We start from the raw sequence: 15,433 nt of genomic DNA, 5'->3' as shown, positions 1-15,433 counted from the left end.
AAAAACACTGTGCTCCTTCAGGGCTCTAACAGTTGTAAACTAAGTGTGTGTCCCTTGCAATTAAAGGAAAAGGTCCCATGAACTACACAGGCCACTGAGATGAGAAAGGTCTTGCTCACCTTGACTAAGGCAGAATGCAGGTATATGTTGTGTGGCATGATAATGGCGCCCACGATGGCCACAGCCTGCATGATCTGTGGGGTACGACAGCCTGAACAGGATGGCAGGAACATGCCTTTGAGGACCTGGGTCTGGCTGGGTTTCACTGTAACATACTACACACAAACAGAACAGCTATTAGTCTTTTCTGGAGCATGAGACTAGGGAGTAACACAGTACTAGAAAACACTGCATCTTTACTCCTTAAACCCCTTCATCAACAACTACACAGGAAATGAGGAACACAGAACCACCCAAAAAAAACCAAGCAGCACAGTTCAGAGAATTTAGGACTGGAGTGTCCAGACATTTCATATTGTATTTTATATATACAAAATAGACATGTAGAGAATGCAATTAATATTCTAAAGCAACAAACAGCTGCTAACGGCCTTATTGATATTAGTGCCACAATAACTCCTGTCAGACATACCTTAGAATAGAGTCAATTCTTGATTACTCACACTAACCATGCTTCTGTGCTCACCACGTATATAAAAAGCACTTATGCTTACCACTAGCATCTGCTGAGACTCACTCAGAAACACTTCTCATACACACTTTTTTCCTGGTTCAGCATTTCCCTTGGAAGCCTTAGACCAAGGTATATCATCTACTCAGAGCAGATGTATTGTTAAAAGCTTACTAGCTAGGGCAATAAAGAGAAGTCAGTTTATAATAATTGGACATAGAAAGGTGCTGGGTTTCACTTCACTACATATAATGGTAGAGTTAGTTTTAACCCAGTGGAGTGTTGGGACTGGGGCACAAACCAGGAAATAGGCCCTGTATCCCCTATAGTTCATTGCTACAATACAGAGACAGTCCAAGCTGCAATTACTGTCAACCAGGATGAGCAAAAACAGAATCCGTTTAGGTAACAGCCAAGAATAACCCTGCAACCCCTTTCCTAACCCTCTCCAAGGCTGTTCTGTTATTGGGATGGCCAACCTGGGAGATTAGTTTGGAAAGTTCCAGAAATTCTAATCAATTGAACTAACAGTCCCTGCAGGTCTTCCTTGGACACTAGTCTTTACTACAATTCATTCCTTTAAAATTGGCATAAGGTTGAATTTGGCTTTTTGTTAAAACCTACTGTCTCTTATAATAAAAGAACAAAAATCTTGTTTTAAAAAGCTAATAAAAAAATAAAGTTAATGAATAGCCTGTAATACTCACCTCATAGCCAAATGTGAGGGCCATAACAGTGAAGATAAAACCAAAAAATGCTTCTAGCTTTCGCAAACCTGAAGGGGAAAATGTAGCAGTGAGTCCACAGAAGGCAGATTTCCCCGTAAATCACATCATGGAAAGCAGCTCCTCTGACTGACCCCTCCATTCCCATGCTCCTTACCATAGTTGTCCAAAAAGAGAAATGCAAATGTATCTGCAATGGTGATGAGAACTCCACCCCATAGTGGAATCCTAGGTCAGAGATGAAAAACAGAGATTTAAGGGAAGAAAAGAAACATTGAGAATGACTCTTTTCCCAACAGTTCTCCAGATATCTGACACTTGCAGGAGCAAGGACTTGGAAAATGGATCCATGGTAAGCAGGCCAGGCCCTGGGTAGCTTAGGATCACAGCACTAAATGAAACAATTTGTTGTTGCTGTTCAGTCATCAAGTTGTGTTCAACTCTTTGAGATCCCATGGACTGCAGCACGCCAGGCTTCCCTGTGCCTCACCATCTCATCTCCCAGAGTCTGCCCAAGTTCATGCCTATTGAATCAGTGATGCCATCCAACCATCTCGTCCTCTGTCGCCCTCTTCTCCTTCTGCCATAAATCTTCCCCAGCATCAGGGTCTTTTACCAATGAGTCTAGCTATTCGCATCAGGTGGCCGAAGTATTAGAGCTCAGCCTCACCATCCGTCTTTCCGATGAGTCTTCAGGGTTGATTTCCTTAAGATTGACTGGTTTCATCTCCTTGCTGTCTAAGGGACTCAAGAGTCTTCTCCAGCACCATAGTTCAAAAGCAGCGATTCTTCGGCACTCAGCCTTTTTTTTGGTCCAGCACTCACATCCGTACATGACTACTGGAAAGACCATAGCCTTGACTATAAGGACCTCTGTCACTAAAGTAATGTCTTTCTTTTTTAACACACTGTCTAGGTTTGTCAAAGTGAAACAATACATTCATTCAAACTTTGTCTAGTATTTCAGACATTCAGGACACAAAACTGAAGAGCACTGGTCTTCTCTCTCAATGACCTCACTTGGGATAAACTGACATACAAATTAATTATAATACACACTGCCACATACTGGATAACACAGGTATGTATTACTCAACATGAGAACATGAAAGATACAGAGCCTACATCTGCCAGGAGAAAGGAAGGTAGTTTCAGAAAGGTTCTACAGAAAAAATAATACTTGAGTGAATCTTGGAAATTGAAAATGACTTGTGTTTTTCTTTTTATGTTGTTGCTTAGTCTCTAAGTCGTGTGCAGTTCTTTTTCAACTCCATTGATTGCAGTCCACCAGGCTCTATCCATAGGACATCCCAAGCAAGAATACTGGAGTGGGGTGCAATTTCCTTCAGCAGGAAATCTTCCCAATTGAGGGATCAAACTTGTACCTACTGCTTCACAGGCAGATTCTTTACCACTAAGCCACCAGGGAAGGACTTTTGTTTTTATACTTGTTTTGAAATCTCACAAAACATTGATTACTTTCTAGAAGACAAACCTCTCACCTGCCTGCAGACAGGAGATTGATCGCAATAGCTGAGCCAATAACTTCTTGCATATCTACACCAATGATAGCCAACTCCACCATCAGCCACAGAAGGATTCGTGGAACCTAAACACCAAACAGCAGAAAGATATGGTTCTAATTAATCATTTCTAAGAACTTACCCCATAGTTTAGAATTCACATTTTGGCAGTGATCCATAAACAGTCCTTTATTAAACCTTAGGTCTAGAGATGAAGGACCAGAACTCAGCTTTGGCCCCTTGATGGAGAGGGCCAGGCTGCTCTTTGTGGCAGAGCCTATGAGTCAAGGTCAGGGCAACAGCTGATGTCAATTTCTTCTCCTTCCATTTCACTTGACAGAAAAATGGAATTTCCATTCATTATTTCCATTTAATTTTTTTTTGCCTAAAAACAATCCTAAAATTCTTAGGGGGAAATGAGGATGCTAAAATGGTCAAAATATTGTTCAGGAGAGAACATAAATACTATAGAAAAAATATCTATCCTGACCATAGCTGAAGAGACAAAACAAACATGAAAAGGCTGGAGTCATCCTTAATATAATAATGCACAAGCAAGTGAAAAGACAGATATGCAAAAGGGACTCAGGGCAAAGTGTTGGAACTGGGTGTCCAATAACAAAATCTGGAAGATAATCTCGTCAAATAATTAAACAGAAAGAAATTTAGTAGTGCAAGCTCATTGAGGCAGGGGGCAGGGGGCCGTGGGGGGACCACTTCCATGTACCTACTACTGAAAAAAGAGTCACAAAAAAACAACAGCTGAGATACATGAAGAAAGAGAAGCTAAACAAACTATAAATTACCAGGTTTTTTTTTTTTTTGAGACGCATATAAAAACAAAACAAAAAAAGGCAGGTAAAGATACTCTCTCACAGCCAGGAAAGGAGATTAAACTTTAAGAAAAAACTGGAGGTAGATACTTATCTAAAGATCAAGTCGGTTTAAAGCTATCTTCCAGACCGTGTGTCTATCCATTCGTGACTTAAGCAGGAACAAGAAAGACCTAAATATCCAGAAGGAAACTATGGAGGACAATGTAAACTCCAGGGTCAAGGTAAAATGAAAAAGCATCATTAACAAATTCAAAGATCCTGCCAAACATGCCCTAGTAAAAGAAAAAAACTCACTTCAGATTGACAGCAAAGACAAACAAAAAAGAAAATATGCATAATGCAAAGTAATGGAGTAATATGGATGAATGAAAAAAAAGCTTTAGAGAACAGCCCCGCCCCTTTGTGGACTAGGCCCCGCTTGGTGCCAAAAGGCATAGTAAAAGGTAAGTGTTTACTCACACAGAAATGTCTAAGCAAACTTTCTGGTAAATGTGAATCTCGTTAGATTTTGAAGGAGTGCAGAAACATGGTTTAGCAGCAAGAGAAACTACAGAATTTCCCTTGGGACTGCCAGTCCTCTGGGACACAGATCCCCTCTTCCTCCACTATTTCAGTATGGGGGAGGGGGGAGACGGTGGGACAGCACAGGTTGCCAGACACACAGTTACCTATGAGTAACAGACAAACACTGCTCACCCTAGGATACTGACGGTAACACACTTCAGCAAGATGAAGCCCGGTGACCACTCCCAGCCTAGCTGCAAGCGTCTGGAGCAGGACCCCGACAATGGTGGCCAACAGAAGAACCCAGAGCAGCTACAGAAGAACAAAATCCCAACATTACACTCATGAAACAACTGGAAGTTTGCGTTTGGTTGTTTGGCAATGGGAATGGGAAACAGTACACTCAGCAAAGCGCCCCGTTCAGGGATCCAATGACTGAGTTCTCTATCACATTCTGCACAGAACTTGCTAGGTCATCTTGCACCTTTCTGAGTCTTAGTTTTTCCCATTTGCTGTTTCACTTTTGTTCAAGGAAACTACCTGGGTAAAATAAAACTAAAAACCAACTACATGACAAAATAAAGTTTAAAAACAGATGGAAAAGTACTTTTCACCTAAGCGTCAGGGCCAATGAAGTATCAGCATGTAGCCACCAAGGCTGATACCCAGCAGGCAGAGCAGAGGAAAAGGCTGTGGTGCGCTGTGTGTGTTTACAAAGGAAAGAGGGAGGACTCCATGTTCACCTTAAATCCAGCCAGTGCTCCAGACTGCAAATCACATTCAATGTTTCCTGGATCCACAACGCTCATAAGAAGTCCTGGTCCTGTGAAGACCCAGAGTTTACGAAAGCTAAAACAAGAGTGCTGTACGAGAGAGGAAAACAGAGCAAAATGATTGTCACCTTCGGGAGAGAATGGATACACATGCATATGTATGGCTGACTCCCTTTGCTGCCACCTGAAACTGTCACATTGATAATTGACTATAGTCCAGTACAGAATAAAACGTTAAAAAATAATAATAATAGAGTGTCTCTTGGAGAAATAAAAAAATTATCACCCACCTCCAAACTACTGATCTAATTTATTATTTTATCACATAAAAAGCAACAGTATCAGTTTCATAAACAAAGGATTTCCGAAGTTGGACATGGGTGTGTCCAAGTTTAATTGCCATCTATTCCACAGCTTATCAATTAGACAATCAACTCTGTCCAAATAAGAGTCCAACCCTTCTCTTACTTGCCCTTTCCAACAGCCTTTCATTCTAAAACCCCAGCAAGAATATCAGTACTATCCAAATTGGACAAAAGGCACCGTAAAAAGGGAACCTGAAATTCTCCTTTCTGGATCAAAAAATACTCACTAGTACAACCTGGCAAGTGTTTTTCAAGGACCTTAGTTTCCTTAACAGTTTCCATTTATTCTGACTACAAAAATTCAGTCTTCAGAGACTGCCTGCCAGAACTGACTCTGAGGTTGTTGATTTTGAGTTGTCCAGCAGACTCTGAATTCATAGGTTTTCCCCAGATAATAATGTTTTCCTCCAAGGACCTGTCACTAACCTTCTCCTCAAGAACGGCATTATTCTCATCCAGGTAGGTGGTGAAGTGCTCCTCTGAGAGGCCCCCGGAGGACTGAGGAATTGAGGAATTACTGTAGGCAGGGTTGAGGGCACCAAGACTGGCAGAGTCCCCATGGTCTCCAAAAGCATCCTCTGAATTAACAGTTTGAAAAGAAATGAGTTAAAATTAACAAAATACTCTAATACTAACAATCATCTTAGAAATACTGAAATTAAATCTTTTAATACCTAAACACATAAGACTGACCTGACTCTATCTCAATTTACTTTATTTTTATTTATATTGTTAATAAATTACATTTTGAATAGGCAATACATTCACATGGCTGAAAATTTGAGAAATACAAAAATGGTTATGGTGATAAAGCTCCCTCTCAGCCCTCTTCCCCGGTCACTCAACTCTACATCAGTTTTCAACATTAATCTCACAAACGGTTTCCCCCTACTTTCACACTTCTATTATCATTTGCCAATTTTTAGAATCATTTCATTTTCTTCTAAAATCACTGATGTCTAGGGCTCAATATATAACATCCCCAGACTAGCCTCACTGATAACCTAAAATCTTAACTTTTAGAAGGAAATAGGCTAATGGGACACTCCCCTTTCCACCCTCCATCCGTTATTTGGTAGGATTTACCGACTCGATGGACATGAGTTTGAGTGAACTCCGGGAGTTGGTGATAGACAGGGAGGCCTGGCGTGCTGTGATTCATGGGGTTGCAAAGAGTTGGAGACGACTGAGCGACTGAACTGAACTCAAAGGATCACCCTTGGACATTATATCTCCATCAGGCTTCCCCCAAAATTGGTAACTTGCAAAATCCTGCCACATTTCAGGCTAAAATCAGAAGCTGCAAGGAAACCACCAAACAGGAACCCTTTGCCATCTGACTAAGATCTGCAGTGAACAGCTTGGGGAGGAGCGTAGTTATCACCCTCAGGACAGGAGGGTTCATCGCAGACTAATCATCGGTGTTTCCCTTCCTCCTGCATTTTGCTGCTCATTTTAAATGCAGGGAGACAGAGGGTCTGAGAGAAAAGTGTTAAGGGACAAGAAAGTTAGGAAACTCAGTGTGTGTAGCCATCAAATGGTTATTTTTAACCACAAAGCTCTAATCTCAGGGTTACCAAGATATCTTTGCAGTTTTCTTTCTATAGGGAACTGACTCACTTTACCTTAAGTGTTACTGAACTAAGGAGGAAATTTACAGAAAAAGAATGCTAAGTCTAGAGAAATTTAGAATCAGGAAGGATTAGTCAAAGCACAGTCTCATTAAATACTCTATAAGGCGCTAGTTCAGTATTTTCCTGCTGCATTCTCATCTGAAGCAGCCTAACCACCCTAGCGAAGAGTTGACTCATTGGAAAAGACTCTGATGCTGGGAGGGATTGGGGGCAGGAGGAAAAGGGGACAACAGAGGATGAGATGGCTGGATGGCATCACCGACTCGATGGACATGAGTTTGAGTGAACTCTGGGAGTTGGTGATGGACAGGGAGGCCTGGCATGCTGCAATTCATGGGGTCGCAAAGAGTTGGACACAACTGAGCGACTAAACTGAACTAAACCACCCTAGAGGTTTTTATGCCAGGCTGCAAGTTATACTGCCTTTTCAAGTACTCAAAGTGTTAGTCGCTCAGTCGTGTCCGACTTTCTGTCACCCCATGGACTGTAGCCTGCCAGACTCCTCTGCCCATGGAATTCTCCAAGAAAGAATACTAGAGTTGGCTGCCATTTCCTTCTCCAGGGGATCTTCCCACCCCAGGGATCGAACCCAGGTCTCCCATACTGTAGGCAGATTCTTTAACATCTGAACCACCAGGGAAGCCCTAGCTAAGCACTACTGCTATAAGAAACCAAACTTGAAGCTAATCTTAGCTCATCTCAGAACCGGAAATAAGTTATGAGGGAGGTCTCTGTGGTTATAAATCCATTGCATTTACAGCCTAAGGCACCAGGTGGTGACCCCTGAATGGAGCAGGTCTCCATGATATTGTTGGTTGGGGTACAATGGTGCTTTAGTCCGACTCTTGCAACCCCGTGGGCTGTAGCCCGCCAGGCGCCTCTGTCCATGGATTTCCCAGGCAAGAATACTAGAGTGGGTTCCCATTTCCTTCTCCAGGGCATCTTCCTAACCCAGGAATCGAACCTGGGTCTCCTGTGTTTCAGGCGGACTCCTGCACTGCAGGTGGATTCTTTACCGACTGAGCTACAGGGAAGTCCCAGAAGATAGGAAATGCAGACAATTTTTGATGGGACAGAGGACAAGAAGGACAATATGGTAAACTGTTACTGGCTTAAGCCTAATTCCAAATAAAAATGAGTCAATAGCACAAAGCAATCAATTACCATCTGGAACAGGTATCTGAACAGAAGATGCAGGACCCAATACTATGGAGGATACCTGAGTGTCTGAATTTTTAGAACAGGATTCTGGAAAGGAGAGAAGAGAGGGAGAGGAATTAGCAAGAACAAATAAAAACAAGTTCAAAACAAGCATTCTGTGACTCTGTATGACTGAACCCTTACTATATGAAATGAATAACTGTTCTACTGAATTAGATAACCTTGAAAATAATCTCAGTTTTCAGAATATGATTAAGAGATGTTTAACAGAAAAAAATGTAAAAGTTTTCATCATGATTTTGGTGGCAAGAATTCAAAACCAAACTGAAGTAAAAAGTATTTCAGGGAAGTGGGTTTTAATCAGCCTCCACAGAGAGGTCTGCAGGCAATCACTCAATCTCTGCCTTTGCCTCCAGATTAATCCAAATATTTAAAAGACTGACTTCCCCTCATTTTGATGGGTTTTTAAGGATAGAATCTATAACTCTTTTTGATCCAACAAACAACTCAAGTGAGCTCAAGTTTCAATTTTCTCAGAAGCCGGTGGTGAGGGTAGGGGTGCGGTGGGGTATCTTCTGGAGTGTAAAACACAGCACCTCATGCTAATTTAGAAAACATAGGAACTCCCCTGCCAAAAAATTAATTGATTAAATAAATAAAATAAAATAGAAGTGCCCAAAAGTGTTAAGAGCAGTTATTTTTAAAAGAACATTATTATTAATATTGTTATTATTATAAAAAGTTTCTCATTTCTGACCTACTCATGAGGAACCAATTCAATTATTACAGATTATTTTTGTTGTGATGACTGATATCCTGTTTCAGAAGGCACAGAAGTCTTCAATACAATTGAGGAAAATTCCTATTCACAACAGGCCTTGAAAGTTTATCTTTAAAAAGTAAACAATCGAGATAGTAGTGTGCTTTTTCTCCAAGTATGAAGTGTGAAAAGGTGCTTGGAAAATAATTTTAAACAAAAGTATCTCAAGACAAAATGTTAAATAAATTAAAATTTAAATAAATTTTTACTATTAGTATTCTAAATGATTAGTCCCATAATTACTTACAGAGCTAATAAAACACAATAAGTCTGATCTTTTCTGTGAAATCTCTGTCCAAGAGAGAAAATGGATCCTAGATTCCAACTTCTTTTTTTTCTGCTGTGCCATGCAGCTTGTAGGATCTTAGTTCCCAGGACAAGGATGGAGCCCCAGCCTGACAGTGAAAGCACTGAATCTTAACCTCTGGGCCAACAGGGAATTCCCTAGATTCCAACTTTCTCATCAGAACATCAAGTCAGATTTCACAAAATTATATGCATGTCCATTATTTGTTTTTATACCTTATTCAACATTCCACACTGTATTTAACTGCCTTGAGCAGCTTCAGCTTCATGCAACAATCTTGGCAAACAGTCTTTTCATTTTCATTCTATTACAAATATTTTCTAATTTTCCTTGTTAAGCCTTCTCAGGTACACCCATCATTTAAAAGTGGACATTTAATTTCCAAATACATGGGATTTTGTTTAAAGTATCTTTAATATTAATTTTTTTAATATTAATTTTTTATTTTGATACTAATTTCTCATTTAAATGCTTTTTTCTCTGCAATCACCTCCTCTGTTTTTTTCAGAACATATTGAGACTTTCAAAGGCTAAGTCGAAGATTTCTCTTGGTAAATGTCACATTGCACTTGAAAATATGTGGGTTATTTGCAATTTATCTTTCGATATTGATTTGTAACATGATTCCACAGTGATAAGAAACAGACTCTGCATGATTTTAATACCTTTAGATCATGAAATTTTTGCACATTGTTTCATGTTCCTGGATATGTTCCAGTGTCTCCTAGTTTACAGTCTATGGGAGCTTGAACAGAATTTGTATCCTACTGTTGCGTGAAAATTATATAAATCTTAATTATCTTGAATTGCTTTTACAGTGCTTTTCAGGTCTATTGTATCTTTCTACTTTTCTGTATATTCATTCTATTCATTTGGAGACTTTGATACTGAAACTCCAGCTAAAAATCTTAATTCATCTAGTAAAAAAAATAATTGAATTTACACCATATGTACTTCAGTCAAATCAGGCCAGCATATTATGCATGAAACAATGTTCTTTTTTGTAAACTCAAAGTTTCTCATTTTGCGATTAGGTCCCAATTCTGCTACCTATATAAACAGCAGCTTTTTGGAAGGAGAGAATCTCAAGACAGAAGTCTTTCATTAGAGCCTTCCAAGTAGTAGCAAGAGAACCTGAGAGAAACTTTTAAGCTCACATAAAGAGCGTAAGTCTGTCAGCAGATATTTCTGTTTATATACACAATAAGGAAATAGGGGATAAAGGTATCTTTGATTTCACAGCACCCACCCAAGCTCTTAGCATTAAAAGTCAAATATTAGAAAAGATGCTGCTTTGTAAAAACCAGTGTGTAACCTCGTCACTTCACTGAGTCAAAACTGAACCAAGGACTTCCCTGGTGGTCCAGTGGTTTGAAGAGTCCACTTTCCAACACAGGGGATGCAGATTTGATCCCCAGTTGGGGAACTAATATCCCACATGCAGAGAGGAAACTACTGAGCCAGCACCACAGAGAGACGTGAAGGCATCACAGCTGAGACTCGATGCACTCAAATAAATAATAAACAAAATAAGTAAATGTTTAAAAATGTTTAAAAGATACCAAAGCTGCTTGGTATCTCTGTGTACATTCTAAGGGATTACTGCTGATTTTCTAACAGTAGAGTAAGATTTATGTACAGCTTCCCCATTCACTAACAAGAAGTATAGCCAGGCTGCCCAAAAATTTTCCACCCAAGTCCCACAGCCATCCTGGAAACAGGAGGAACCAAGTATGCTGCAATCATGGTTTGGGGGGCATTGACTTCAGAAAAAAAAAAAGAAAAACTGGCCTAGGCCAAGACTATAAATGAAATATCATCCAATAAAAAACTAAACAGTCAAAGAAGTTTTCATTTACCCAACATAGCTATCATGGACAGACCCAGTACTGCATAGCTGGAGTTTTCCATGTAGTCTTAGTTAATGATAAAATAAACTCAGCAGAGAGTCTATTGTCACAGGTAATCATACTATACCCTCAGGTAATGAATGACAAGGATAAAAAACAGGCCTAAGGGTTCACGGGCAATAGGTTCAGGGGATCAGAATTCCTTTATTGTGGAATCTTTTAGGGGAAAGAAGGCACTTACAGGTAATAATAACAAAAACTCCTACATGCTAGGAAATGTTCTGAGCACGTTATGCATATTAATTCAATACTCACCATCAGCTCTTTACCACTGATATTATCAATCCCCATTTTAAGCATGTGGAAACAAAGGAACAAAGAGGCTAAGAATCTTGCTCAAAGGTTTACAGAGCCAAGACTAGTTGGGGTTCAGATTCCACAGGAATCAAGGGAGAAACACAAGGTCCCCTAGTTGCAGCAATATTCACTACAACTATGGCCAGCAAAAGTTTCTGGAAACCTGTCTCCTCTTGCCTCGCATTCCATAGAATTTTTGCTTCTGATTTTACTTTAAAGAGGTGTCACATTCCCTTAACTTCGTAACACTCCTTATGAAAGCAGTGGACGGTATGAGAATATCTTTACACGCTGGAAAACTCAAGTCCAGGTTACTCAACTTCTTCAATGATGCTCTTTGAAAAAGTCTGATATATGAAGAGAATTGGGGGAAACCAATTGAAAACAAAACAAACAAAACAAAACAGAATGTCCAAAAGTAAACATAGCTGCAACAGCACGAACCTATGAAACCGAACAGATGTCGAGCAGCCAGCCACCCTTCTCACACACGGAGTGCGTTGCCCCTACAAAAGTTCCTGAGCCTGGAGGCTGCACAAACAGCCCTAAAACCGATCTACACAGCAGGACTCAGCGGTCTGTCCAGGCCCTTCACACGAAGAGGCCCTTCTTGGATGTCGCCCGTAGTAAAATGAATTCTTTCGCTGAACTAGGGCGGCGGGAGGCCCAGGAAGCGGACGGGGCATCAGGGCTCCGAAGATAACAAGGAGGCCGAGGGGACCTTGCCCCTCGTCCGTCGGCCTCTCCCGCGGCGTGAAGCGGGGTCAGCAGACCTTCGACCACGGGTCCCGGGACCGCGGCAGGTCCGCCCAGGGGTTCAGCCATTTTCTCTTCAGGTCTCTTTAGGCCGCGGCGGGGAAGGGGCGAGGCCCCTGCGACCTCCGGCGTTCACTTCCCGCTCCCCCTCCCGGCGCCCTCCTCTCGCTCTTCCTTTGAAGAATGCAGCTCCGTCTGGAACCCGCGTCCAGGCCCTCCAGCCCGCGCCGCCCCTCGCAGACCCGCCTGGCGCCCCGCACGCCAAATACTGGCCGCGGCGCCTGCTCCCAGGCTGGCCCTCGAGCCGCCCGGAGCTCGGGAAAGCGGGGCGCCCGCGTGACCCCTGACCTGGCCCGCTGCCCCCCTTACCGGCTCCGCAACCACCTGACAATCGGTCCCCGCTCCAGCGGCTCCATATCCCTGGAGCCAGCCCCACGCCAGCCTCCCCCTACACGCCCTGCGGCTGACCCACAGGATCGCTGCCGCACATTCCTTTGGGTTGGATTCTTCATATTCGCCGTGGGGCCAAAGCGCGTGGCAGGCTGACTACTGACCCCGAGTCTCCGCCCACTCCAGGCTGACTGGGGGCGGGGCCACGGAGGCCTGGGCGGGAGCTGTCTGCGGCGGAGCTAGTGCTGGAGCTGGTCCAACCCACACTGTCTTGTGGAGTCTCCCACCCCGCTAGCAACCTGCGGACGAGTACGGTTCCTGCTGTAGCTCGCCGTGGCCTCGTTAGGCCCTGGAAGACAAAATCATTTCTTCTGAGACACGGCTCTATGAGAATTCCAGCTCCACCCTGCCAAGTATAGCCACCTCCCGCCCCCAGAGCCACATCATAGTATCTGCTGCCCCACCAAGAGCGCCCCACACCTGGGAGGAACCGCGAAGCATCAGCTAGTGCAGCCAGTTCGACTGCATCAGGTGCCCTATTCCGAAGTCTCGGCAATGAATTTTCCTTTCTCCTACTCAGCTGCCTCGCTTCTTCTCCCAAACTTTATTTTCCACCTACCCAAAAGCAGTTCCGCTCCATTCCCAGTTTCAATCGCACATCCCAGTCTTTGTCTGAAGATGACGACCAGGCTAGTGGTGCTTCAGAAGGGAGAAAATAGTCTGACTAACCACCCTAATTTTCTACAATGTCCTTTACAGCTGCAGAAACATTCTTAGACCTCTCTCTACCGGCCCCCACATCGCCCCCATAACCGCTTTCCTTAAAGGTAACCAAGCGTATCTAACCAAGTCATAGATCTAGAGAAGAAAAGCATAAAACCCTCCAACATCTTTCTTCGTGTAAAAACTGCTAGGAGAAATTTTTATTAGTTGATAAAGGAGTCCAAGAGAAGAGGAAAGGAGAGTAAACTGCAAAAAGCAAAATCCAAATAAAGGACAAAGTACAAGCAAATTCAGGGACCCAAAAAACTGGGCTGAGAATCATCAAACATCTGATACAGGTGGGTTTCCATAGAGAATTTCTCCTAGAGAGAAAAGAAAATGCACAAATTAATTCTGAGAATCTCTCTGCAACACATATGGGGAGTTTCAGAAAGGCTTAATGAAGTCCCTCCAGAACAGAACCTTTCCTTTGGGAACGTCTACTGCAACTAGAAAATAAAATGGCTGGAGCCTCCTTGTCGTGTTCCAGGTCTGCTCTGGTGGGTAGAGTCCCTGGGCTATTATATGCTTATTGCTGGCTACTTACTTAGCTCACAGTGTGGGGCTGCCTCCTTCTTACTCTGCTTCTTCATTGTGCAGGCTGGGTCTGACTTTCTCCACTACTGCTCCTGTTTCTTGCCTCTATATATGCAGAGGAGTGCACCTTCTCTTGGTTAGACAATGCCTCTTATGCTTCTCTGGGCAACACATTGTTAAAGATACCAGAGGAAATTTTAAGAAGCAAATAACACTCTTAGAAGTATAATCAAATCTCATCTTTGACCTGCCCTGAAAAGAAAAACTTCATATATCTGCCATTCCTGGATACTAATGAACAATTAATTGCATTTGAAAACTTTTATTCTGAGATTTCATCTCTGTCTCCTTTCGCAGGAGCTAGAGTCACAGAACAGCATAGCATCACAAGACGAAGATGTCTTTATTCCAGGACTAGAAGTCATCCCACTACAATTTGACCTATCTCTTTTCTCCTTGTTCTACAGCAGACAAGTTTCCTAAAGCATACCTGCCTTAGACTGGGTTGGGCTCAATGTACCTGCCTTCATGGGAAAATAGAAGAAAAAAAGAAGAAATACGAAAGCAGCCAAGAACGAACGTGTTTAAGGAAAAGGCCCCGTTTTAGTTTAGGACTCCCAAAATAGGAATGCGTTTTACAAGGAGAATCTACCATAGCAGCCCTGGCACATTTACTCAGGAATTGCTCCCAACGTACACACTCAAGTCTTGCCTACTGGGTCCCTGCTATTCACTTAGAGTAAATGACAACATTAATGGAATTCTTACTATATATCAAACACCATATGTAAAATGTTATAAATAGGAATTAATCCTCACAATAAATTTGTGAGGCAAGAACTATGATCTTAATTTTGTATATTAGGAACCTAGGTCTGAGGGAGATTAAGTACTTTGCCTAAAGACCCACAAGTGAGTGATAGAGCCAGGCTTTGAATAAAGATTTGTTAGATCCAAAGAGCCAGCTCCCCACTACCATACTATAGTGCCTCCATCTAAAACAATTTCCTTCCATTCAAATCTCCAGCTTGGAAATGATCCTCTTTTATAAAATCCTATTCATGTAAATTCACTGAACATTTCACAGTACCACAATAACCAACTGATTTCTGTATAGATGCTAATATGTATCTGTATTGTATGTGCTTTTTATTTGAACAGGAGACTTTTCCTTCCATGCTCACCTCCCATCCACTCTCTCAATATTCTTTTTCAAGCTTTTGTTTTCCCTGAACTGCCTGAAATTAACTCCTCCTGTTTGTACCTGCTCAGAAGCTCAGTCCTGTCTGACTTTTTGCAACCCCATGGACTACATATAGCCCACAAAGCTCCACTGGTCTATGGGATTTTCCAGACAGGAATACGAAGAAGGTTGCTATTTTCTCCTCCAAGGGATCTTCCTGACCTAGGGATCTAATCTGCGTCTCCTATGTCTCCTGCATTGGCAGGAGGATTCCTTACAAAGGAGCCACCTGGGAAGCTCTCCAAACTTCTCCCACCCC

General features: G+C 42.2%; 1 protein-coding gene across 16 annotated transcripts in view; it reads right to left on the bottom strand.

Moving 5' to 3' along the window:
* The window catches only part of LOC109559101 (natural resistance-associated macrophage protein 2-like), a 33,715-nt gene extending 19,665 nt beyond the window's left edge, over positions 1-14,050 (bottom strand). For 10 of the 16 annotated variants that reach the window (XR_011566560.1, XR_011566562.1, XR_011566559.1 and 7 more), the window contains exons 1-9: positions 13,942-14,049; positions 8,156-8,239; positions 5,784-5,935; positions 4,963-5,082; positions 4,412-4,531; positions 2,859-2,965; positions 1,514-1,584; positions 1,339-1,406; positions 120-275 (exon numbers count right to left, since the gene is read on the bottom strand). Coding sequence is in view for 12 of the 16 variants with exons in the window: in XM_019960573.2 (XP_019816132.2) it covers positions 120-275; positions 1,339-1,406; positions 1,514-1,584; positions 2,859-2,965; positions 4,412-4,531; positions 4,963-5,082; positions 5,784-5,935; positions 8,156-8,239; positions 13,942-13,987 (924 nt within the window). In the remaining 4 variants the exon portion in view is untranslated. Of the gene's footprint in view, positions 1-119; positions 276-1,338; positions 1,407-1,513; positions 1,585-2,858; positions 2,966-4,411; positions 4,532-4,962; positions 5,083-5,783; positions 5,936-8,155; positions 8,240-12,611; positions 12,779-13,941 lie in introns of those variants that run through there. The other 6 variants (XM_070789111.1, XM_070789109.1, XM_070789115.1 and 3 more) reach the window with 3 other exon arrangements.
* Positions 14,051-15,433: the final 1,383 nt, after the last annotated feature.

The sequence above is a fragment of the Bos indicus genome, chromosome 5, assembly GCF_029378745.1.
Source record: "Bos indicus isolate NIAB-ARS_2022 breed Sahiwal x Tharparkar chromosome 5, NIAB-ARS_B.indTharparkar_mat_pri_1.0, whole genome shotgun sequence".
NCBI classification, from domain to species: domain Eukaryota; kingdom Metazoa; phylum Chordata; class Mammalia; order Artiodactyla; family Bovidae; genus Bos; species Bos indicus.
This window is presented reverse-complemented; position numbering and strand designations above follow the sequence as displayed.